Source organism: Hibiscus syriacus, unplaced genomic scaffold (genome assembly GCF_006381635.1).
Source record: "Hibiscus syriacus cultivar Baekdansim isolate YM2019G1 unplaced genomic scaffold, ASM638163v2 tig00004035_pilon, whole genome shotgun sequence".
Taxonomy (NCBI): Eukaryota; Viridiplantae; Streptophyta; class Magnoliopsida; order Malvales; family Malvaceae; genus Hibiscus; species Hibiscus syriacus.
The window spans coordinates 420,518-447,172 of NW_024061993.1; the positions used below are offsets into that span (position 1 = coordinate 420,518).

A 26,655-nucleotide genomic window follows, 5' to 3' on the forward strand; every position below is an offset into this window, starting at 1 on the left:
AACCTGAACGATTACCCGATTTTACATCCCTAGTGGGTATCGGATGTTGCTAGGGGAGGGTGTTATTTCCTAGTCAACAAAAACTGTGTTGAGCCACATTTGGGCCGGAGCTTATCATCGAAAATTTCGGATACATGTATAGAAGTTCACTCAAAGTTTTATTCCCTCAATGCAAAATCTACATACAAAACGCATCTCCAATACCCCGTTTTGTGCGAAGTGTCCAAACACTATAGCATTGGGCATTCATATTGTGCGTGATTGTCACCTGGCCCGTTTGGTTTGGTCAAACATGAATTTCAATTGGAATTCGATGATTTCAAATGCCGATTTAGTGGAATGGTTGATTTGGTTGTTTTCAAATTATGATTCTTCGAGGCATGTGGAAATATCAGTTATCATTTGAGGATTATGATATGCTCGCAACAAATATTATCATGAAGGTAAACACATTGAGGTAAGAAAATTTGTTACCTTTGTTCATTCACACTACTTGGAATTTGCTAAAGCCAATGCCCGTACCACTAGCCATGTTCACCAGCCCTCGGTGCGATGAAAACCTCCAGCTTTTCCTTCGGTCAAGGTGAATTTTGACGCCAAGTTTTTGCAAGCACAACATGCAGCTTGGTCAGGGGTTGTTATTAGGGACCATGAAGGACAGTTACTGGGTTTCCGAGATGTCGTCTTCGAAGGAGATGCTAGATCGATGGTGGAAAAGCTAATCTCGTCAAAACTTGATTACTCGGTTATTAGTGTAGTGGTATGGGAGGCAAAGCAGAGAATGAAGTTTTTGCGTACCTGTAACGTCAATTTCATCTCTGTCTGGCAACGTTGCTGTGCATCTCATGGCAGCCCATTCTGGTTCGGGACCGAATGATTGTTATTGGGTGGAAGAGGCTTCGACGGAGGTCTTGAGACAGATAGCAATGGACAGAAGATGTTTGGACCCCTATAGAGGCGATTCGTCGAGGGGTTTGTTTTCGGGTTGTTTATGCTATTTTTTTGTCTAGTTTTCCCTGCTGCATGTGTTGTCAATGGCGTTCACCTGGTTAGAAGAGCAAGGGAAGAGGAAAGGCCAGCATTTACTTTTTGGATTTTTCCAGTTCGTTTTTTTTGGGGTTGTGTTTATTTATTGCTTTTTACACGTTTTTCCGGGTGAAGATGGTGCTTTACACCTAGACATGGTCCAACTGTTTTTGAATAAAGGTGGCCGATGCTTTGTTTCAAAAAATAAAAAAATTGTTGTTTGTTTTAGAATCAGGTCCGTCAGGATTGCTGAACTGCATAGATGGGATATGGTCGAGCTATGAGGATGAAAGGATAATAGAGTTCACAACGATCCACAAGGGCCGACTTGACCCAGCGTTTCTACAATCCCGATCGGATCGAGGATCGATGTGCAGATCCAGATGTCCTAGATAACTCCATTTGGGTTCAGAACGTTGGCTCCCAATTACCTCGGGATAACAGAGCAGCCACGGTTCACGGAGATCAAGGATTTGCTGACGACAACGAAGGTGACCCCTGCAGAAGTGGATGAGTTGTTGATTGAAGACGGGATTGAAGCGGCGTTAGAGGGTCCAATTCAGTTGCTTGAAACCAAGCTAAACGACAGTCGAGATGATGCAGCTGCCGCACTGCATCCGGAACAAGTCCAAGCAGTAGAAGATGAAGAGCTAAGAACGGAAACGAAGGATCTACCAACATTAATCATTTTAATTGTCGGAACACTGAATAGGCTTTATTTAAAAATCAACAGTTCATTGAATGAAAACTCATGCACATAATACATTCTAATCCAATTTCAAGCCTCGAACAAGCATCTATTCTTTGATCAAACTAAAGACCTTCAAAAAACCTCATGTGATCTTCAAATGTTTCCCCGTGCCGTATCTTGGTCACTGATCCATCTTCTTCAACCTGAAACCATTAGTTTGAAACCCTAATTTATCTTCTTCTCTTTTTTTCAGGGAAATCATCATTCAACAACTATATGCAGAAACTTTCGTCTAACAATCAATTTAACACGAACCAATGCTAAGAAATGATCATGCTGATGAGGATAATTGCTGATTTGAAAATGAACTTGCCATAAATAGAAACAAGGTTAAATTGTGTTACCCAGTACTCAGGTGGGCGCATCTTGAGATTATAAGTTGATGCCATGCTCATGCAGTAAGCACCTGCATCGTGCACGACCAGGCCAGTCCCCTGCGAAAATAGAATCTTGATTAATCCAGATAATTGATACTTCAATCAGTCCATTATATGGATAAAACTAGATACCCTAGCTAGGGTGGGAAGTTCTCTCTCCTTTCCCAAGAAATCTGCAGATTCACAAACAGGGCCAACAATATCGAAGGTAGAAACCTCTGCATCAGGAGGAGCAGGAGAAACCAACTCTATATGCTGCAATCATATATGAATGGGTTTATTGAAACAGTACGGATATAAATTTATGATTTAGAACACAACAAAACTCGACTAGGGTTGTAATTCATATCTTGAAAAGTTCAACTATTTGGTCCTGAGTTCAATGGACTGCACCTAGGACAGAGGCATCGTTAAAATCAACTGCTAGGTAATTTTGACTGTATTTGCATGTTCATCAAAGCTCAAACTTGATGGTTGATGATTGGAACCAATGATACTTACTTGGTAAGCATCATAAAGACTAGGACGGATAAGTTCAGCCATACTGCCATCAATAACAATGAAATTTTTTGTTCCATTAGTTTTGACTCCGGTGACACGATTGACTAAGCAGCAAGTATTTGCAATGAGTGATCTCCCTGGTTCAATGATGAGATTAAGATTTCTTGAAATTACCAATTCTCTGACCTACAACAACCAGCGAATAAAGAAAAAGAAATAATATTAGCCAAAATGAACACTCCTAGCATATCAATATCGGTACTTCATATATGATAGAAAAAGGAACATGGACATGGTAAATACCATAGCATTTTATATTTTGAACTGTAACTCAAGATGCGCAGATCAGTTTATTTTAAAGTATTAAAAAACCATTAAGTGGCTGCTACGGAACTCCTATTTCTTCCACCAGCTAGACAAAAAAAAAAAATTCATGCATGAATAAGCCAGCCATAGATGTTATGACAACAATTTGCAAGATTTAGAGGTCTGAGCCTTACAGTGTCAATGAGATCTCTAGGTGTGGGAAGGACGGAACCACTATGGTAGTAATCTATCCCCAAACCACCTCCAATGTTCAAATAATCAACTTCAAACCCTTGGGCACGAATTTCATCAATGTAATTGACCATAAGAACAGCAGCATCCCTGAAAATGTCCACCTGAACAACAATACATGAGAGTTTCATTAGAATTTGATGAGTAATTCGTGAAATAGATTCAGACAAACAACAATGTAACACACAAAATAAACAATGTTGACAAACTGATAGGAGAATCCAAGAAACAACTTTTGTAACAATCAACAAGTACCAGTTGATCTAGCATCAGTTAACTTGGTAATCCGAGAAGTATTAACCACAGAAACCTACCCTCAAATTTCTCTCTTGCCAGATTTAACTTGCAGAAAGGTAAGTAAAATAAACTTAATGTTGTTGATACCTTGGTAATGGTAGAACCAAGATGACAATGGGCCCCCACAAGCTTCAGTTCATTAGGGTGTGCCTTTACAGCATCCAGAAACCACTGCAGCTTCTCATTCCTAATACCAAATTTAGAGTTCTTGTTTCCGGTAGCAACATATGGATGAACCTGCAGATTAATTGCAAAGTCATATTGTCATAACCTAATTAAAATTCAGTTGAAAAGCATGCTCCCGGTATCACGTCTATCTTAATTCTTTAATGTCCTCTCCTAGAATTAATGTAATCCTCAAAGCTAGGTTTAAGTTGCATTACCAAAAAGGAATCATCTTAAGTAAATTTAATAGCCATCCCATCATGGATCATCAACTTGAGAGCTGAGAGTAGAGTGCAGTAGGCAGATGGATTTCAAGCTAAGGAACAATAATCTGGTTCTTGAGTACACTAAAACTGGTGCAAGAGAAAAATGGGATAAAAAGGCAGCCATGAGGTGGTTTAAGGGAGAGAATATCATCATGCAAAGGATTAGATGATAGAGGTTAAAGTACGCATGCTGGTTTTCCAAAAATTGGGTTGAAATTTCTGTTGATCACACTTCAGTAAACCAATATGTAGTACTATGAGAGAGCCATGTATAGCGGCAGAACTAGGTCCTCATGCGCCATATAATAATTACACTAGAATGCAAGTTGTTTCGAACTATTTTATGTGTACATGTATTGTCTAAGGTCAGCTTAAAACCAAGTTTGATCAATTGAGTTTTCCAAAGTTATCTTCTTTATAAAAACATGTCTAGACCACACACCTTAATGGCCATGTAGTTAATAGTATAAATACCACATTACCTGAGGATCCACATCAGGGTTGATCCGAAGCAAAACATTAATCTTTCTGCCAGCAATTCTTGCAGCTGCAACAATATTCTCCAGATCAAACTCACTATCCACGTTCACAAAAACACCTTCTTTGGAAGCTAGTACCAAATCTTCCAAGATCTTCCCATTCCCATTAAATATACACCTGTATATTTAGATAATAACACCAATCAAGCTAAATAAACAGTCAACAGGAACAACCAAATGATTCCTACTCATAGTAACAAACAAATTTAACATAGCCTAGCGCATCTTAGAGCCAGATAGATCCATTAAATATCATATTTCATTGTAATGACAAGTGCAACACCAACCTAAAGAGTCTAGCATTGACAATGACAAGCAAGACTCAATAAGACGAGCTAGATCGCAAGCTACTCGAGTTCAACTCAAGCTCAGTCAACACTCGATTCGAACGGGTTCGACTCGAGTTCTTAACGAGCCGAAGCGAGCTATTTGATACAGTAATCGAAAAGCTTGTTAGTAACTTAAAAAATGATATATTAAAAATTTTAATTTTTTTTATAAGAATTTCAGGCTCATTAAAATCTCCTTCTTGATTAAAGGTGCTTGTAGGTAAGCTCCTTAATCAGCGGAAGGAGGAAAAGAGTGCCTTAGGATTTTATTGAATATAACAATAATATACATAAGATACATCCCTATAAATGCACTAAACATAGGCAGGTAAACACAAAACAACCTTGCGACCCATATACATCAACATTAAATCAACCGATTCCTTCTTTAGCTAAGGCATCATCCTCAAGATTGGCTGTCCTATTTACCCATCTAACCACACCTTCGAACATATTAAACCTGTGAACAATGTCTCTAACCAAAGAAGCATAAACATCAGGACAGAAATCAACCCCTTAACCCAATCCACTGCCATTTTGCTGTCACTTTCGATAATCAACCGGTCCTGTAGCCTTTCTCGAAAATCAGCATAGAATAGTAGCCCCTTTTGAATAGCTTTCAACTCCATAAAGGTCGGAGGCCCCGGACGAGCAGGCTCCTTAAAAGAACCTAAGGTAGATCCAGAGGAATCTTTTAAAACTCCTCCTAAACCGCTTTTTTCCAATCCTTAGTCGTAGTTGCATCAACATTAATTTTCACAAAACCCATAGGAGGAGGATGCCAAGGAAGCGTAGACATAATCAGATTAGAATGGATGGAACAAGAGTCCCCTAAAGAGGAGTCTGAAATAAGAGTCTTTAAGAATATACACCCCTTTATTATTTGCTAGGAACCAGGAAGCAAGCCTAAACCTTGCTAAGAAGAAAAATTCAACCTCATCCAACTTCCCTCATTCAAATACAATTAAGTTCCTCAATTTCCAAGTAGTCCAAATAACAACCCCTGGAATGAGAGACCAAATCGGAGAATCAGTCCTCAACGCATCCCAAGCCAGGAGAAAACTTTTCGCATTAGAATGGAAAACTGTTTTAATCTTCCAAAAGTTGAGGAATTTGTTCCAAACAGACCACACCACCGAACAAGAGAAAAACAAATGCGAAGGAGACTCTTCCTCCATCATGCAAAGAGGGCATAACAGGTTATGAATTCCTGAAATTCCTCTTTTCACCAGTTCTGTTTTAATAGCCAACCTCCCTAGAACAACCTGCCACATAAAGGACTCTACTTTTGGTGGCAGCTGACCCCTCCAAACAATCTTATTCCAAAAGTAGGCCTCCTCCGAACCTAAAGAACCGGATGAACAGAGATTAACAACAGATTTAACAGTGAACACCCCATCCCCAGACCCTTTCCAAATCATCCTATCCGAACTATCCATAGATAGAGCAAAAGTCGAGATGACAACCATCAAATTAGCCCACTGCTCTATCTCCCAGTCATTTAAGTTCCTACGAAACTACACGTCTCAAATCCAGCCGGAAGATCTATACTCCCCAAACTCAAATAATTTGCCTGTCTTGTTGATGGAAATGAAAACAGTCTAGGGAAAATAAGCAGAAAAGGATAATCCAAAGCCCAAATGTCCTGCCAGAACCGAATAAATTTGCCATCTCCAACTAAAACATAACACATACTTCTCAACTTAGAGCCAATAGGGTCATCTTTAAAGTGGTTATTAACCACTGATCTCCAAATCCAAGAAACTTTATTTGGAGTCTTACTGTCAAACAATAACAAAGAAGGATCCAAATTATATTTAGAACAAATAAAATCCCTCCAAACAGACCCCGTTTCGTTTGCATACCTCCAAGATCATTTTTCTAGAAGTGCTCTATTCATCAAGTTTAGGTTCAACAAACCCAAACCCCCCTCCATCTTTGATTTGCATACATTCGGCCAGCTAACCCAGTGGATCTTACTTTTATCAACTTCCCCTCCCCATAGAAATTTGACATCATTGAATTGAGGGTTTTAAGAACCGATGCTGGTATCTTAAATAGAGATAAATAATAAATAGGGAGCGAACATAGAATCGACTTAATCAAGACCAGTCTCCCTGCTAAAGAAAGAGAGGCAACCTTCCATCCTGTTAATTTTTTGGAAATATTACTAATCACTGTATTCCAAATAGCAGCAGAATTCCTAGAAGCCCCCAAAGGAAGTCCTAGATATTCAGAAGGAAAGCTACCAACTGAACAAGCAATAGTGTTAGCCCACTCATGCACTTCCTTATCATTGAAATTCACAGCAAACAGCTTGCATTTCTTCATATTTAGATGTAAACCCGAAATAACTTGGAACACTCTAAGCACCCTTTTCACGTTTAGAATTTGCATTTTCGAAGCACCACTAAAGATAATGAGATCATCCGCAAACTGTAAGTGAGAGAGATTAAAAGACCCCTCATCCCTCCCAATAACCAGTCCAGAAAACAACCCCTGTGAAACAGCCTTTAAAATCAGTAAATTAAGGAGTTCACCAATAAAATTAAACAAAGGGGATAAAGGACATCCCTGTCTAAGTCCCTTTGCCATAGGAATTTCCTCAGTAGGGACTCCATTAACAAGAACAGAAACAGAAGCCGTGGTAACACATTTTCTGATCCAGCTTGGAACCGAAACCTATTTTCTCCATAACTAAAAACAAATTTCCAATCCACCGAATCATAAGCTTTCTTGAAATTAGCTTTGAAAACACAACCTTTGAGTTCATTTTTCCTCAAAAAGTCTATTCCTTCATTGGCAATTAAAGAGCAATCTAATATTTGTCGACCTGGTATAAAAGCGAATTGTGTAGGACTGATTAATTCTGAAATACAGCTCCTCAACCTCCTCGAAAGACACTTATAGAGGATCTTATATAATCCACCAACTAAGCTAATAGGTCTAAAGTCATCAAGGTCAGCGCTATTAGATACCTTAGGGATAAGTGTAATAAAGGTATGATTAATACCATGTTCCCACTCTTTCCCCAAATAGAAGTTATTGAAGAACTTCATGACATCTCCCTTAAGCACATTCCAAAATCTTTTAAAGAATCCCATATTTATACCGGATGGCCCAGGAGCTTTATTCCCATTATAGGACTCTAAAGACTCCCAAATTTCCTCCTCAGTGAATTCTTTCTCTAATCTCAAACTCTGCTCGAGTGAAATATTGGAAAAATCCAACCCCATGTCTTCCACTTGTAGGGTAAACTGATCATTGAAAGCCTTGAAAAAGTGATCTCTGACTGTTGACTTAATAACAATCGGGTCATGAACAAAGTTCCATTGACAAGTAGAGCACTCAAGGCATTTCTTTTCCTCCTAACTGAAGCACATGTGTGAAAATATCTCGTGTTTCTGTCACCATCTTCTACCCACTTCGATCTTGATTTCTGGAACCAAATCTGCTCCTCTATCTATACAGCCTCCACAATTCTGATCTTAACACCTTCAACTCGTGCTATCTCATTATTGTAACCAATAAGTCCATGATGAACATCCGCTTCTAGCTTTTGAATCTTCAATTCAAGATCTGAAATCAAATCCCCTGGAAACTTGTCTCTCCTCCCTGCCCAAATTTTTATTGCAATTTTGGTATTTTTCAGAATGTTGAAAATTCCAGCATTCCTCTGATTTTTCTTACAATCTCGAATTGAGAAGCTGACCAAATCCTCGAAACCAGCTTCATCCATCAGATAATTAAAATGTTTGAAAAGTTTCTTTCCCCAATTAACCCTACCATTTTCAATAATTACTGCATTATGGTCAGACACAGACCTGGGCAGTAGAGATTGAATTAAATTGGAAAAGCAGCCAAGAATTGACTATCAACAAAAAATCTGTCCAGTCTAACATAGGTTGGGGAATCTTGGTTATACACCAAGTAAACCGACCTCCACTCAATGGCAGATCAATTAAACCTGTGATGATCAGAAATTGACTGAAAATCTCTACTGAATTCCTATTTTGAGCTCTACCCATCTTCTCGTCCTCATGAAGATAAACATTTAGGTCCCCTCCAACACAAATAGGATCACTGTGGCCTCCAATAAACATGCCTAACTCTTTAAAGAAGCCTCCTTTCTCCTCCTCAACATAAGGACCATAGACATTAATGAATCTACATCTGAAATTATTGGCACGAAACCTCCCAGTAATAGCAATGAATCTACTGGAAATAAACTGATTTTCCAACTCAAAAATATTGTCATTCTAGCAACTTAGTAAACCCCCTGAAGCACCAACTGAAGGGGACTTAATAAACCCTTGCAAGTTGTTTAAACCACACCTAATAAAAGATTTGTGAATATTATCCGATTTAGTTTCCTGCAACCACAGAAAATGAGGGCAATGATTAGACACTAATCTCTGCACAGCCCTTTGCTTCTCTTTTCTACCCAATCCTCTAACATTCCATGTCATAATAGATAGCTTTAACTTCATCATAGAAAAACAAAAATAATCCCCTTAATCTTCCCTGAGAAATCAACCTTCCCTAACTACCTCCGAGCCATACTCAAGACTTATAATTTTTTCAATGAAAGTCTTCTTCCCCTCCTTGAAAGAAATACCTAGCAACTGACAAACTTCCCAAGTTGCCATTGCTTCCTCCACCAATTTCGAAAACTGAGGAGAAAAGACAGTATAAATATTAACCAGGTCCACAGCTTCCCTGGTTAAAACTCTCATTTCCCTTCTGTAATTCCTACATATCTCTGAAGCAGAAAGGAGAAAAGACAGTATAAATATTAACCAGTCCTCAGAATGATTATTACAAAAAAAAGGAACCAAAGATGTATTCTGATCATTAACAGAACAAATGACATCGACATCCTGTTTAGTTCCCCTGTTTTCTGAAGAAACCAGCTAATAGTGCCTTCAGAAAAATTTTGTTCTTTATTCAGAATAACCTGAGAGAAAATTTTATTATCCTCCTTCCTCGATCTTAACCAAATTCTTCTACCTCTTGATCTTCTGTAGACTCTTGTAAAGCGACCTCTGCTCCTCTTTCCATCAATACTTTTAATTGATAAACCAGCTGAAACCGGAAATCCCAATTTCCAGTGATTATTACTCTGCTTGCAAATTCCATTCTCCTTCTGTAGCAACTTACCATTAACCTCCTTACCTGTACCATAACCATCAACTTCCTGGACGCCCTCAATTTCCTTTTCTGCTAATAAGCCTCTTTCCTCCTCATTAGACTCTAAAGGAGTCTGGAACTTATTAGAGTTATCTTGCCCATCCCACATAATTTTAACAGTAGGCCCAAGACTAAAATTAGAAACAGGGGAACAGGATTCCCAATTTGAAACATATTGGGCTAAAGGAGTCTGAGCCACTCCCTCTCACAGCCCAAGACCTCAGATTCCAACTTAACTGACAACCCATTCATGTTGTGTTTCGTGAAGGACTTTTCCCCAGAATATTCCTCACCACCTTCATTCCGCCCATTATCTTGTGTTTGCTGAAGCCATGTGCCCACCATTGACCCTACTTCTTACTACCTGACATACACTTGTCGTCTTCCTGTTCAGAGAACTTCTCACCAATTGGACTTACATCGGAACTTCCTGCTAGCGACTTGTAAGGAAACACTGAGGAATAATCAAACATCGAACCCAACTTAATCTTAACTTTAGAAGATCTTCCATAAGAACCAATAGATATCACATCTGGGACATCAAAAGGGCTAGCCACCCTAATCAGAATCTTCACCTTCGAGAGATCTGCTATATTCTTTGAATCTTCATGGATGTCTTCCACCAATCCCCAATTCCCTGCTAAACGTTCCAAGAAGGAGATTTGCCAACATGAAAAAAGAACCCCGAATAGCTCTACTAGACAGAAAGCCATTGGAATACCATCCTTATTTAGTAAGGGTTCCAATCTATCAAACCAAAAATATAGCTCATCTTTTTTCATCAGCCATGCCTCCCTCATTTCTTTATTCGACTTGAAAGTCAGAACACATGAATTCCAGACATAACCCCAACTGGCAATCTGAACTTCAAAGCCTGCAAGCACTAGAGCTTTCTGGACTGATTCTAACTCAAAATAATGTTTAATGATCCCCGTTAATGACCTTTTCACCCAGCTGGAACTCTCTAAGGGAATGTACATTTCCCAAAAAAATTTCAACCCTTCCCATAGTCGTGTAAAATGAGTGAGAGAGTTAGAGACGTAGAGAGAGAAGATTTGAAAGGCAAGGTTTCTTCCGAGAAAGTATGGTCGGCGTTCGTTGATAATCTAAGTAAAAAAGTGTCTCGTCGAGAGTTAAGGGAGTTGTTCTCAAAGCAGGGTCCAGTTGTTAGAGTGTTCATTCCTAGAGAAACTAGGAATCTGAAATACAAATTTTTCACTTTTGCTTTTGTTCATTTTGATAATGAGGAAAGTCTTAGTAGAGCTATTTATAATCTGAATGGCTCTCTGGTTGATGGCTGGAGAATCAAAGTTGGTGCTGCAAGGTTTAAGGAAGCTCGGGCCAGGTCAGTAGGGCAAATAGTTCGTTGGCGATGACTTCAAATATGATCTCTGCTGATACATCAGGGTCAATACAGAAAGTTGTTTTTAACAGGAGTGTTAGGGATGGAAGATCTTACAATGATGCCTTATTGTCGAAAAATTTTAATTTTTTAAATTAAATTATTAATAGTATTAATATTATATGTTGTTTTTTAAAAAAAATTGCAGTGTAAGGTTTTTATGTACTTAAGGTTAAGATTTGAGCTTGAATTCGAGCTGCAATCCAGCTAAGTGTGACAATTTTTCGAGTTCAAATTTTTTGAACTTGAGTTGAGCTTTAGTTTTTGATTTTGAATTCGAGTCGAACTTGATAATTTTAAGTTCACGAACTTTCAAGTCGAGTTGAACTCAACAATACTCGCACGACTCGTCCGATTTTCAGCCCTAGTTCAAATAATCAACTTCAAAAGCCCTAGTATAATATTATATGTAATTGACGAGCAAAAGTGGTTATCCACGTTAAGCGGTTACTTAATGTAGTGAAAAGGCACTCCTTCTGAGATTGCAGCACTTACTCTAAACAACATGACAAGCTTAAGAATACAACCTAGCTAATCACTCAAAAAATTGAATACCAAAAGCTTTCTTTGAAATTTGACTGCTGCTTTTACAACTAGCTTTTTATTACCTTCTTCTTTTTTCACAAAAATGATGCATTAGTCAAATGCAAAATTAATCAAAATAATTATAAAAAATTAAAAATAAACAAGTGATAAAAATGCAGCGGGCAATCAATCATAATTGCACACTATAGAAAGCAAAATAATGAATTTATTCACAAAATTAAAATTTTTTAATCTAAAGGCGGAGTAAAAAAAGGGAAGCTGACGAAAATACGAACAAGAACAAAATGAAAAACAAAAGTAAGCATTGTTCAGTATAAGGAATTTACTTAGTTGGATCGAAGCCGGCACCAAGAGCCAACTTGAGTTCATTGCCACTAACAAGCACAGCACCGCAACCCAACTTCCTCAAATGCTGCAAAATCTTGTAATTATTGTTCGCCTTAATCGCGTATCCAATAATGGAATTCTTCAACCCTTCCAGAGCCTCCTTATAAGCTTCCACATTCCTAGTAATTTGAGGCTTACTGTACAAATAAAACGGTCTCTTTTCTACCTTTTCCATGACGTCCTGGACCTTGGTATCCTCACAGCAGAGAAACCCATCTGGGGATTTGGCGAAACAATGTTGAAAAGTGGTGTTGAGGGTTTTAGCAGGGTTTTCAGAGAGAATAGCTTTGAGGGAGAAGGAAGGGTGCTTGAAGAGATTTTTGGAAGTTTTGAGGGGCAAAACGGAGAGTTTGGAAAATGGGTTTGGGGTTAATGGGTGGTTTAGGGTTCGGGGAAGAGATGGGGAGTGAGAGGGATGGGGAGTAGCCGCCATTGATGATGAAAAAAATGCACTAATCTGCGTTTGTTGGCTGTAGCTTAATAAAGGGAAAACATCTTGTATTGTGGAAACTATTCAGTGGGAATAGACTAGTTTATTAGAAAAAATCATTTTTTTACTATTTAATGTTATTTTCACAAGTGTTAGGTTTTACATATTACTACTTAATAATATGTTTTGTTTATATATATATTTCTCATATTTATTTCTTCTACTCTTTCATTTTGTTAGTTAAAATTCAAATCAGTGAGATTCTGTTTATATAATAGATTTTGTTTATATAGATTTTTACACTGGTGGGATATTTTTGTTTATATGCTCCTTTATTTAGCGGTCTATATTTCAGTGACCAAAATATAACCTTTTTCTAAATAATAGTGACAAAATATATCATTATGTTATTCAAATAGTCTATTTGAATGTGGCATCTGCCGAGAAAAGGGTGAAGACAGTTGATGAGTTTAAGACACAAAATTGGGTTTTGAATAGAGGTGCATGCATATCGCCAAACTCTAAACAAAATCTCAAGGTTCTTTTTTAAGACGTTGCCAAAAATAGTAAACCTGAACAATCTATGTTAAGAAATAACTATATTTGATGGTCACTTGTTATATAAACCTATCCCTTTCTCTGTTAGCCCTAGTCCAGACTCCTATCACTATAACAAATTTGTCAATTTATGACAAAATTTCTATATGACGTTACTTATATCATCACAAAACATACTATAATGTGACATTTTTTTATTTTCGTCATATTTATTAATTAATGGTATATCTTTTATGACAATTTTAAAAATAGTCATTGATTTTTGTCACTATATGTTTGACACCAAAATCTTTCCACAAAATTTTTTGGTGGGAAACCTTTTAATGACATTTAGATAAAATAATGACGTTGTAAAATCGTCTCCAATGAAAAACAGATATTAGTGACGATTTATTATATTGAAATAGTGGCGTTGCACATTTGTCACTAATAAGTTTTATTCGTGACAATTTAATTTGTCATATTTTATAAGACACTAAAAGTGACATTTTATTATTGTCACAAAAATTAGTTTTAGCACGATGAAATCAATTATTTGTCACTTGTTTTTATCTCTCTTTTTATATGATGATTTTAAAAGACGTCGTGAAATTATGTCAGTTAATGTTAAAAAATAATATAATTTTACAACCTTATTAAATTATGCAATTTATATATTTTTTGTATTTTTATTTTATTGACCTTATTCTATATTAGATTATCTCAATTGCAAATTTTTTTAGAGTAAAACATAAAATAATAAACTGTTAAAAAGAAATGAGCAGATGAATTTTTATATATTATTATACTTCTATGATTTTCATGATGTTAAATCAAAGTGTTTAGGAAAAAATATATATTTATACTTGATCATAGAAATACCCATAAAGTTTTAGTATATTTAGATACATATAACATCAATAATTTTAAAATATAAAATATTACTCTTTTATATAAAAAAAAACTAATATTGTAAAACAAGTGTCATAAAAAATTAAATTATAAAAATAATATAATAAAAAATAAATATAATTAATACGGTTATTTATAGTACAATCAATTTAAGGTTTTAATAATCTTATACTTCATATAAGATACAATAAAAATCATACAATTATTTATAATTCTCATACACATGTATTCGTTTTAAATTTTTTTAGGATTATTATTGTTCCTCCAAACACATTTTTAATTGAATCAAACTTTACATCGGATTAATTATTTATTATGAAATAGTGAAAAATAGTATTTACTTCAATTATTTTATACTTTTAATATTTCGAAAGAGAAATCTTTTTACTATTTTAAATTATTTTTAATTTATCTAAATTTTTTATATTTTTATAATTTTTAATAATTATGTTTAGATATATTGGAGGTAATTTTTCAACTTCCCTCCAAATAATATTTATGTTCCCTATCATAAAATTGAATATTCCTTATGTATAGCAAGATTTTTTCTCATTCATAATGAATCATTATTGTTTTCCTTATTCATTTTATAAAATCATATATGTATTTGACTTACTTTAGGGTTAAGAATACTATCATAAACAAGTAGTGAAATAAGAAAATTCTTTTCTATATTCTATATTGAGATAATTTTGCTTTATAGTTTTATTATTTTTATAATTATTTTTTGTTTTGATTCAGACCGGAGTAGTACAAAGGTTTCTCCAACTTTAATTTGCAGGTAATTGTTTTTTTCTTTTAAATTTATTTTCCTCGTTGTTAAATATGATTTTTCCCGATATTGTTGAATTCATATGATTTAGGGTTAGTTTTATTATTCGATTTCTGATTTTTTTCTAAATGCTGCTGCTTTTTACAAAATAATTGTTAGTTTTTTGTTTTAAATTTTGTTAAAATCTGTTGCAAAATTTGCATTATTTACCATCTGATTACATGTCACACTCTGCCCCATAATTTTCCACTAGAAAAAAATATATATATCTAATAGCACTATAGATAAAATAATAAGCACTATAAATAAAATAATAAGCACTATAAATATTATAATAGCACTAAAAATAAAATAAAATGAAGTGGAGACAAAGGCATACCCACTATGCCATGTTTAGTTTTTTTTATTGGAAACAAATAATGGTGGGTTTATATTATATTAGGAGTTAACACATAAATTCTGCAAAAATACCCTCCCGTGTAGAACCCAAAACTGAATTTTTCAGTAAACTCACTCTTGAACATTCGACCTGCCTCCTTCGATCGGTGGTGTGGTGCACCGTCGTGTCCTTTAGTCTCAGTAGCAACCATCGGTACAACCCCGACTAACCTAGTTCCTAAATCTATCACAGATAGACTGAATCGAGAAGGGAAATCGACACTTAAAACCCTGATCGTCGTTTTAAGTTTTGTCGATTCTGGCCATTCCAACAACTATCTTGTTTCGTTCATCCGCCGTAGGTAAATTCAGATCGTTTAATTTGGATAATATTTCAGTGTTTAGATTGAAAACATATTATAGTTGGTGTTGGTTTAGATTGTTGATAAATATGTAATTAATTTCGGTTATGGTGTTATTTTCGTAATTATTTTTAAAAGTGTGTTATTTTTGTATTTATTTTTAAAAAAGGGTGTTATTTTCGTAATTAATTTTAAAACGATGATATTTTGGCAATTATTGTTAAAACAGTGATAATTTGGTAATTGTTTAAAAATATGATATTTCTGTAATTTTTTACTGTGGACTATTGAACCCCTTTGACCATAACTTTGACCGGTTTTAAATGGTCATTAAATGACATTTGATTTTGTTCGAGCATACCTATTCTGACATTTTTCGACGTGCCGAATCCGTTTTCGAAGTCCGTTTTGCCAAATTCAAAACCGAAGGTCTCCAAATCATCAGTCAAACCTGTTGACTTTGACTTTGACCAAAAATTTGAATTTTTGAAAAGTCATACTTTATGTTTTTCGACGTCCTAATTTCGATTCTGTAATCTGTTTAGTCAAATTAAGATGCTAAAGTCTCCAAATTGATAGTCAAACCCGAAAAAGTGCATATGTACTTAAGAGTTTTTGCTTTGAATGATTAAGTAAGACTTGAGACTGATAAATGATTATTATTTGAAGGTACAAGAGACTATCCTGATCGCCCGACAACTCGACCCATCTCCTCTAGATCAGTTAAACCGTGTGTGCCAATATTTACCCGTATGACCCGTAAATCTTATAATTTCAGAAATTGATTATGTTACCCTCTAGTAATGTAGTGTTATTATGAATTAGGTTCGAAAACTGTAGCAGAGCGTGACGAGGCCAGTACTCAGTAGATCTACAGTTTGATCCTATTATCGAGGTATGTTCCCTAAGTACTATTTAATTGTTTTATCTGTTTTGAAATATAGTACATTGAAAGCTATGATTTATTGTTTATTGATGGTTTATGGACAATGACTGATATATGACTATTGGTTTTCATTAATATATGATAATGATGTTTACTGATTTATGGAAATTATGCTTACTGCATAAATAGTATTTTTGAAATACTGATTTTGGGTTGGATTGAATTACAGAGGTATAGCTCCGATCAAGCTGGTAAACCTTACGGACTTAATGGACTCCTGGGTAGGCTCACGAGCCCCAAGATGCTCTATTAGGTTGGCCCTCTTTGCTGTGTGTTTAGAGTAAGCCCTACGGACCTAAGGATACAGGCCCAAAAGCTTATCCTTAGGTAGGCTTCCTTTTTGCTGTGTGCTTAAGGTAGCCCTACGGACGCAGTTCTGGGGAACTGCGGTTGGTGTACAGGAGAAGGGATTTAAACTACGAGTTTCAAAAGTTAAACTTCATTATGATTTTATGATGATTTACTGAACTATTACTCGGTTATTGTACCTACTATGATTTTATTGTACTATTGGGACACACTGAGCCTAGCTCACTTTTCGAAAATGTTTTTTCCCTTTCAGATACTGTTGGTTGATACCCCAGATCGAGCACTTGGAGAATCAACATATATCTTGAAGTACATCTATTTGTAATGCTTTTATATTTCAAGTTGACTTTATTTTGGTAGCATGGGCCTTTATTTGAAGTATTTGTTTCAGAAATGAATATTATTCCGCTATTGATAATTGGTTTATAGTGATCCAAATTCTACGACATGTTTTAAAAATTAAATTTTTAACTATTTAGTTTTATATTCATGAGTTAGGTTTTATCGTAATTTATTATATCCTTTTATAAATGTATTTATAATGTGATTTTACATTGATCGAATAAGGGTTTCGAAAAATGTCTTTAAAAATCATGGATGTGATCCGCTAGACTTAGTCGAAACGCATAGGCTGGGTCTAGGGGGTTATATTTATTTGGTATCAAAGCTTTTGGTTTTTAAACCTCGGACTGTGTATGAGTCCAAATTGAAAATACGGTTTTGAAATATTTTAAAAAAACAAGTTACTAAGGCCATGTCACAAAGTTTTTTATGATTTAAATTGTGTTCGAGACTCCAAGTGCTTATCTAACCCTAGGTTTCATCTTCTGTAGTAAACACGAGATCCACCAAAAAGAGTACTAGACGTGGACGTCGAACTAGCCGTGGGCGAGGACGAGTGGCTAGATTCGCAGACCCGATCGATGAGATTCGAGTAGATCCCCCACCTCCGACAGGTGATCCTGCTCCTACGACCCCGACGAATTTGCCTCATACTGCTACTACTGTCATGACTTTACCGATCATAAAGAGTGACCGATATTACGTCTGAGTCTACCGGAGTTGCTTTGGATGTTTGGCAGACAATTTTTGCAGTTGATACAGGGAGCGGTAAGAGCTGCTGGTGTTGTATCCGAGGTTTCTATTTCGTAGACTCTAATTACCAATGGAGTCAGAACTTTTGGGGGACAGATTGGTGGAGCTCCTACTGAAGCTGAAGATTGGCTCCAAGATACTGAGAGACGTATGGATCAGTTGGGTTTGGACCCAACTAAGAGATATCTGGGTGTAGTTGTGATGTTAGATGGCAATGCCCACACCTGGTGGGAGTCAGTGGTCAGTAGTGTTTTGGCTGATCGTTTGACCTGGGGTTTCTTTAAGGAGCGCTTTCGGAGCCGTTTTATGGGAGAGCACTATTTAGCTCAGAGATGACAGCAGTTCCAAGACTTGGTTCAAGGAGACATGATCGTTTCTGAGTATGAGATTGAGTTCTTGAAGTTGCTGAAATATAGAGTCAGTATGGTACCTACCGAGAGAGATCGATGTCGTAAATTTGCCCTTGGAATCAGATACGAGTTGCATAGGCAGGTTGTGACCCATTAGGATGAGATTTTTGATGTGCTGGTAGACAGAGCGAAGAATGCTGAGGAGGTAGAGTCCTTGGCTCCAACAAGAGACCATATTGATCGAGAGCGGTCTGGGAGATTTTCTGGCCCAAACGAGTTCTCCGCACGTCCTGGAAAGAAGACTCGTACTTCGGGTCCTTTGAGAAGCAATACCAGTTCTAGGCCTGCACCATATTCACCCTCAGTTGTCAGTCGAGGTGGTTCTTCATTGTGGCCTCATGGACCCCTTTGTGAGTATTGTGGTAAATGACACACATGAGAGTGTCGTAAGAAAATGGGGGTATGCTATCAGTGTGGATCCAATGATCATTTTCAGAGGGATTGTCCACAGTTAGCTTCGTCAAAGCGGACTGTTACCCAGACTCCTGTGCGTTCTCAGGCTTCAGTACAGACCCCAACTAGAGGTCATAATCAGGAAAAGCCTTATGGATCAGTATCCAGAGCCGATAGTAGAGCTCGACCCCAGCAGAGTCGAGAGCCTGCAGTTTCAGAGGCTAGACAACAAGCTTTGATTTATGCCACCAGACGTCGGGATGATAGAGATGTGCCTGAGGTTATTGCAGGTATATTTACTATTTATTTTATTATATATTTTGCATTACTGGACAATGGTTCGACACACTCCTATATATCGAGTTCAGTATCTCGAAACCTTCAGATTTTGATTGAGAACACTGATAATACTGTTACGGTTACGAGTCCAGTAGGACAGTCAGTGTTAGTGAATAAAGTACTTCGGTGTTGTCCATTGGAGGTTCAGGGAGAAATTTTTCTCGTTGATCTTATGGAACTTCCTTTAGAAGAGTTTGATTTAATTCTTGGGATAGATTGGTTGAATGAACACAAGGTAAATTTGGATTGCGAATACAAGAGAGCTACTCTGAAGACTTCGGATGGTCGGACTGTTGTGTTAATTGGTGAACGACGTGGCTATCTCTCCAATATAGTTTCAGCTATGGAAATTGATCGTATGATTAGGAAGGGATATGATACTTTCATTGCCTGTATTTTGAACACTAAAGGTTCATTGTCCACGATTGAGGAGATTCGTACAGTTAGCGAGTTCCCTGATGTCTTTCCGGAAGAGTTGCCTGGGTTACCTCCTGATAAAGAGGTAGAGTTCGAGATTAAGACTTATCCAGGATCTGCACCTATTTCTATGGCACCTTATCGCATGGCTCCAAAGGAACTTAAGGAGTTGAAGGTTCAATTGCAAGAATTATTCGATCGAGGATTTATTAGGCATAGTACCTCACCATGGGGAGCTCCAATTCTATTCGTGAAAAAGAAGGATGGGTCGCTAAGGCTATGTATTGATTATCGAAAGTTGAACAAGATGACGATCAAGAATAAGTACCCACTACCGAGGATTGACGACTTATTTGATCAATTACGAGGAGCTACTGTATTCTCTAAGATTGATCTTCATTCGGGGTATTATCAATTAAAAGTTAAAGGATCTGATGTTGCAAAGACGGCCATTCGCACTAGATATGGTCATTATGAATTCTTAGTAATGCCTTTTGGTTTGACGAACGCTCCTGCAGCTTTCATGGATTTGATGAATCGTGTGTTCCGACCATATTTGGATCAATTTGTGGTTGTCTTCATTGATGATATTATGATATATTCTCGTATTGAGGCGGAACATGACGAGCATTTGAAGATCGTTCTGCAGACTTTGAGAGAGCATCGTATATATGTCAAACTAAGTAAGTGTGAGTTTTGGCTTCAAGAAGTGTCGTTTTTGGGGTATATTATTTCTGCGCGTGGTATTCAGGTCGATCCAAGCAAGATCGAGGCTATTTTGAATTGGAAGCAACCCAAGAACGTCTTTGAGATTCGCAGTTTCTTGGGCTTGGCTGGATATTATAGACGTTTTGTCGAGGGCTTCTCGATCATTGCTGCTCCTTTGACAAAGTTGTTAAGGAAGAACGTGTCATTTTACTGGGGCGAGGCACAACAGGAGAGCTTTGAGAAATTAAAGGAGGTTTTGACTCAAGCACCAGTGTTGATTCAACCAGAGTCTGGGAAGGATTTTACAGTGTATAGTGATGCTTCACATTCAGGACTTGGTTGAGTTCTAATGCAGGATGGTAAGGTAGTGGCTTACGCGTCCCGTCAACTACGACCGCATGAGTGTAATTATCTGACCCATGATTTGGAGTTAGCAGCAGTGATTTTTGCCTTGAAGATTTGGATACACTATCTTTATGGAGAGAAGTGTTACATTTTCACGGATCATAAGAGCTTAAAGTATCTCCTGACCCAGAAGGAGCTTAATTTGAGACAACGGCGCTGGCCAGAGCTTCTGAAGGATTATGATTGTGTGATTGATTATCACCCTGGTAAAGCTAACATTGTGGCGGATGCTTTGAGTCGAAAAGTGGTATCGGAGTTAAGGTCTTTAATGGCCAGGATGAATTTATATGACGATGGCACTCTGTTAGCAGAATTGCAAGTTAAGCCTACTTTGGTTGATGAAATCAAAGTTAAGCAATCCCTTGATAGCTCATTGCTTTCCATCTTTGAGCAAATAGAGCAAGGGACAAGCTTAGATTACGCCCTTGATCAAGATGAAGTTTTATGCTTCAAAGGTCGATATTGTGTGCCTGATGATGCTGAGTTGAGGCAGATTATTCTTAATGAGACTCAAAATAGTCCATATGCTATGCACCCCGGTGGAGATAAGATGTACTGGAATTTGAGAGAGAGGTATCATTGGGTCGGCATGAAGAAGGACATCTCGGATTTTGTGGCTAGGTGTTTGACTTGTCAGCAAGTTAAGGCAGACCATCAACATCCATCAGGTTTGTTACAGCCTATTAAGATCCTTGAATGAAAATGGGAGCGTATTACTTTGGATTTTGTTACTGGCTTACCTTTGACTCCTTCGAAAAAAGATTCAGTTTGGGTGATTGTTGACAGACTTACAAAGTCAGCTCACTTCATTCCTGTGCGGGTAAACTATACTTTGGACAAGCTGGCGAGATTGTATATTTCAGAGATTCTCAGATTACATGGTGTTCCATTTTCTATTATTTCTTATCGAGATCCGAGATTTACTTCGAGATTTTGGAAGGCGCTACATACGGCTATGGGAACAATATTGGATTATAGTACATCCTTTCACCCACAAACTGATGGTCAATCTGAGAGAGTGATTCAAATTTTGGAGGATATGTTGAGGGGCTGCGTAATTGATTTTCGTGGTAGCTGGGAGAACTTTTTACCGTTGGCTGAATTTGCTTACAATAACAGTTACCAGACCAGCATTCGTATAGCACCCTACGAAGCACTCTATGGGCGTAGATGTCGCACTCCGATCTGTTGGACTGAGTTACGTGATCGGAAGACTTTGGGACCCAAGTTAGTGCGCGAGACGGAGGACATAGTCAGATTGATTCATAACCGTTTGAAAGAGGCATTTGATAGGCAGAAGTCTTATGCAGATCAAAGGAGGAAAGATATACAATTTGAGGTTGGAGATCAGGTCTTTTTAAAGGTATCCCCGTAGAAGAAAGTACTGAGATTTGGGCGTAAGGGTAAGTTAAGTCCAAGATTTATTGGACCATTTTGTATATTGAAGAGGGTAGGACCTGTTGCATATCAGCTGGAGTTGCCTCCCCAGCTCAGTCGTATTCATGATGTCTTTCATGTGTCTATATTGAGGCGATACCGTCAAGATCCAGGTCACATCATTCAGGTTGAAGAGGTAGAGTTGAGACCTGATTTATCCTATGAGGAAGAGCCCATTCAGATCTTAGAAATGGATGAGCGAGTTCTTCGGAATAGGCGTATCCCAATGGTCAAAGTTCAATGGAGTAATCGAGGCCCTTCAGAAGCTACTTGGGAGACATTGGAGTCAATGGAGGCTCAGTTTCCTCAGTTATTTTCATAAGGTAAATTTCGAGGACGAAATTTCTTTTAGAGGGGGAGAATTGTCACACTCTACCCCATAATTTTCCACTAGAAAAATATATATATATCTAATAGCACTATAAATAAAATAATAAGCACTACAAATAAAATAATAAGCACTAAGAATAAAATAAAATGAAGTGGAGACAAAGGCATACCCACTATGCCATGTTTAGTTTTTTTTATTGGAAACAAATAATGGTGGGTTTATATTATATTAGGAGTTAACACATAAATTCTGCAAAAATACCCTCCCGTGCAGAACCCAAAACTGAATTTTTCAGTAAACTCACTCTTGAACATTCGGTCTGCCTCATTCGATCGGTGGTGTGGTGCACCGTCGTATCCTTCAGTCTCAATAGCAACCATCGGTACAACCCCGACTAACCTAGTTCCGAAATCTATCACAGATAGACTGAATCGAGAAGGGAAATCAACACTTAAAACCTCGATCGTTGTTTTAAGTTTTGTCGATTCTGGCCATTCCAACAACTGTCTTGTTTCGTTCATCCGTCGTAGGTAAAGTCAGATCGTTTAATTTGGATAATATTTCAGTGTTTAGATTGAAAATATATTATAGTTGGTGTTGGTTTAGATTGTTGATAAATAGTTTTAAAAGAGTGATAAATACGTAATTAATTTCGGTTATGGTGTTATTTTCGTAATTATTTTTAAAAGTGTGTTATTTTCGTATTTATTTTTAAAAAAGGGTGTTATTTTCGTAATTAATTTTAAAACGGTGATATTTTGGTAATTATTGTTAAAACAGTGATATTTTGGTAATTATTGTTAAAACGATGCAATTTTGGTAAATATTGTTAAAACAGTGATAATTTGGTAATTGTTTAAAAAAATGACATTTCTGTAATTTTTTACTGTGGACTATTGAATCCCTTTGACCATAACTTTGACCGGTTTTAAACGGTCATTAAATGACATTTGATTTTGTTCGAGTATACCTATTCTGATATTTTTCGACGTGCCGAATCCGTTTCCGAAGTTCGTTTCACCAAATTCAAAACCGAAGGTCTCCAAATCATCAGTCAAACCCGTTGACTTTGGCTTCCTTAGGTAGGCTTTCTTTTTGTTGTATGCTTAAGGTAGCACTACGGACGCAGTTCTGGGGAACTACGGTTGGTGTACAGGATAAGAGATTTAAACTACGAGTTTCAAAAGTTAAACTTCATTATGATTTTATGATGATTTACTGAACTATTACTCGGTTATTGTACTATTGGGACACACTGAGCCTAGCTCACTTTTCAAAAATGTTTTTCCCCTTTCAGATACTGTTGGTTAGATACCACAGATCGAGCACTTGGAGAATCAACATATATCTTGAAGTACATCTATTTGTAATGCTTTTATATTTCAAGTTGACTTTATTTTGGTAGCATGGGCCTTTATTTGAAGTATTTGTTTCAGAAATGAATATTATTCCGCTATTGATAATTGGTTTATAGTGATCCAAATTCTACGACATGTTTTAAAAATTAAATTTTTAACTATTTAGTTTTATATTCATAAGTTAGGTTTTATCGTAATTTATTATATCCTTTTATAAATGTATTTATAATGTGATTTTACATTGATCGAATAAGGGTTTCGGAAAATGTCTTTAAAAATCATGGATGTGATCCGCTAGACTTAGTCGAAATGCATATGCTGGGTCTAGGGGGTTACATTACATCAAATAAGCCATAGACAGATTCTAATACACGATGGAGATGTTGCCCTCTTCTTTGGATTGTCAGGTATAGTATCATCGGTCAAGGTCACAATGCGGTTCTAATACACGGCCGATATGTGTTCTTCCAGCTTTTATCTTGTGAAAAGAGAAGGATGTATGTCCTTTCCGTTATCTTCACTAGGCACCGTTACTAATGAGTTTGCTTTGATGATTTTTAAACAGGTACTGGTAAGACCACCCTGTCTACCGACCACAACAGGTATCTGATCGGAGATGATGAGCACTGCTGGAGTGACAACGGCGTGTCAAACATTGAAGGTGGTTGTTATGCTAAGTGCATCTATCTTTCAAGGGAGAATGAACCTGATATCTGGAATGCTATTAAATTTGGCACTGGTAAAATGCTATGCCCCTCTCCCGTTTATGATCAAACTACATGAAAACAATTGTAATGTTGGGTTTGATCTTTCGAATTCTTAGTTTCTGCAGTATTGGAAAATGTAGTTTTTGATGAACATACAAGAGAGGTGGATTATAGTGACAAATCAGTTACAGGTACATATACGATCAAAATCTAGTAATCTTTGTTTACATTAGCATGTGGCTTGACTTGATAAAGTGGCCAATGGATGAGATGAAGCATGTCTGAGTCATCATGAGATGTAACTGACTTGGGTTGATTATTTTAGTTGTTCATTAAGAATTTTCCTGCATGTTTAGTATTCTGATTAATCTAATGAGTTTTTTGTTGAAAAAGATAGTAGTGAACATAGTTGACATTCTCAATTCAATTTTAGTTAAAAAATGCCAAATGGAAGATTAGAATAATTGAAAGCAGATGATAAAATAAGCTTTGAACGCCAAATTCCCTGATGTCAGCCATGTTATAATAGAATAATATGAATTTATGCTTTACACTACTCGTAATCTTTAATATTGATTTTTCTTTGCTTGCAGAGAACACTCGTGCAGCCTACCCAATTGACTACATTCCCAATGCTAAGATACCATGCGTTGGTCCACACCCCAAAAATGTCATACTTTTGGCATGTGATGCCTTTGGTGTCCTTCCACCTGTGAGCAAGCTGAGTCTGGCTCAAACCATGTACCATTTCATCAGCGGCTACACAGCTTTGGTATGTTTCTGTCTTTGTGATATGTATTTTAGAGGCATCTGGTTCTCTCGACTGCTGAACTTGTTCGATGATGCATATAGGTGGCTGGCACAGAAGATGGTATTAAGGAGCCAACAACAACGTTCTCAGCTTGCTTTGGCGCAGAATATATTATGCTGCATCCGACCAAGTATGCAGCCATGCTTGCTGAGAAAATGCAGAAGCATGGGGCAACGGGGTGGCTTGTCAACACTGGCTGGTCTGGTGGAAGGTAACAACCAGCAATGCAAACGTTTGTATCATTCTACATATTTCCAGGAATGGTTTAATCAATCACTACTGGCTTTTCTGCAGCTATGGGTCTGGGAACCATATCAAGTTACCATACACTCGAAAAATCATTGATGCCATTCACTCTGGTAGCCTCTTGAACGCAACTTACCGGAAAACCGAGGTGTTTGGGCTAGAGATCCCCACTGAGATTGAGGGAGTGCCTTCCGAGATCTTGCATCCTGAGAACACCGTAAGTTGTCCCTTAAACGATATGTTACTCGGATTTTACCTTGGAAGTTTGATGTATCTGACTATTGTATTACAGTGGGATGACAAGAAGGCTTACAAGGAGACGATGTTGAAATTGGCCGGACTGTTCAAGAACAACTTTGAGTCATTCACCAATTACAAGATTGGCAAAGACAACAACTGACTGAGGAGATCCTGGCCGCTGGTCCAAACTTCTAAATTCAAAGGGAAGAATCTGTCTTTGGCCGATTTGCATAAAAGTCGATGGACGTGATTAAAATAAAGAGTTAGTATTATTATAAAGATGTAGATCTTTGTTGGATTTTTTCTCAATCATAATGAAATTATTATGTTTTTAGTGAAATATTTGTTTAAATCTTATTATTTTGCAACAAGTGAACTATTTTTTTATTTAGATTTGTATAAATATTTTTTTAATATATATTGTCATTAAAAATGTGACAATTTTTAGTTTTGCCACTATATTGGTGACATTATATATGGTGACGTTATGCATAATCATCATTCATAATGTTATTAGGTAATGATATATTATGTCACTAAAAATGTGACAATATCTCTTTAGTCACATACATATAAATTGATTTTAATGCATTATTTGTGACGATATAAATCATCAATAACGAAATCTTACATAATTTAGTGACATAATTAGTTGTCATTGAAAATTAATTATATAATCACGTTGTATACAAATGTCATCCATGCTACTATTAGGTGACGATATACTACGTTACTAACAATGTGACAATTTTCTTTTCGTCACGTATACAATGAAATT

The 26,655-nt window shown here is 36.8% G+C and overlaps 1 protein-coding gene and 1 pseudogene across 2 annotated transcripts; one reads left to right on the plus strand and one right to left on the minus strand.

Moving 5' to 3' along the window:
• Nucleotides 1-1,773: 1,773 nt before the first annotated feature.
• LOC120187165 (diaminopimelate decarboxylase 2, chloroplastic-like) lies at nt 1,774-12,788 on the minus strand. Of its 2 annotated transcripts, XM_039190948.1 has the most exons (8): nt 12,274-12,788; nt 4,424-4,598; nt 3,598-3,747; nt 3,156-3,317; nt 2,656-2,841; nt 2,287-2,409; nt 2,122-2,211; nt 1,774-1,920 (listed from the first exon to the last, which is right to left on the minus strand). In XM_039190948.1, exons 1-8 carry the CDS (start codon nt 12,765-12,767, stop codon nt 1,840-1,842), a joined length of 1,461 nt encoding a protein of 486 aa, XP_039046879.1. In that variant the 5' UTR covers nt 12,768-12,788; the 3' UTR covers nt 1,774-1,839. The 2 variants fall into 2 exon arrangements, with proteins under 2 accessions (XP_039046879.1, XP_039046888.1); XM_039190957.1 differs by lacking the exon at nt 2,287-2,409 and having other exon boundaries at nt 12,274-12,787.
• A 6,091-nt stretch (nt 12,789-18,879) lies between these two features.
• LOC120187004 lies at nt 18,880-26,072 on the plus strand (annotated as a pseudogene).
• Nucleotides 26,073-26,655: the final 583 nt, after the last annotated feature.